General features: G+C 58.3%; 1 protein-coding gene across 1 annotated transcript in view; it reads left to right on the top strand.

The window, feature by feature from the left end:
• Nucleotides 1-247, top strand: part of MYF6 (myogenic factor 6 (herculin)) — a gene marked incomplete at its 3' end in the record, with an annotated part of 631 nt that extends 384 nt beyond the window's left edge. Inside the window, exon 2 of the mRNA XM_009081265.1 lies at nt 3-247. Coding sequence (XP_009079513.1) covers nt 3-247 — 245 coding nt within the window. The remainder of the gene's footprint in view (nt 1-2) is intronic.
• Nucleotides 248-254: the final 7 nt, after the last annotated feature.

The raw sequence follows: 254 nt of genomic DNA, 5'->3' as shown, positions 1-254 counted from the left end.
CCCCACGGACAGACGGAAAGCAGCCACCCTGCGGGAGAGGAGGAGGCTGAAGAAGATCAACGAAGCCTTCGAGGCTCTGAAAAGGCGGACTGTGGCGAACCCCAACCAGAGGCTGCCCAAGGTGGAGATACTGAGAAGCGCCATCAGCTACATCGAGAGGCTGCAGGATCTGTTGCACAGGCTGGATCAGCAGGAGAAAATGCAGGAAATCGGGGGGGACCCCTTCAGCTTCAGCCCCAAGCAGGGAAATGTAA

Source organism: Acanthisitta chloris, unplaced genomic scaffold, assembly GCF_000695815.1.
Source record: "Acanthisitta chloris isolate BGI_N310 unplaced genomic scaffold, ASM69581v1 scaffold25118, whole genome shotgun sequence".
In the NCBI taxonomy this organism is placed as follows: domain Eukaryota; kingdom Metazoa; phylum Chordata; class Aves; order Passeriformes; family Acanthisittidae; genus Acanthisitta; species Acanthisitta chloris.
Note: the sequence above shows the minus strand (reverse complement) of the source record. Positions and strands in the feature narration are given on the sequence as shown.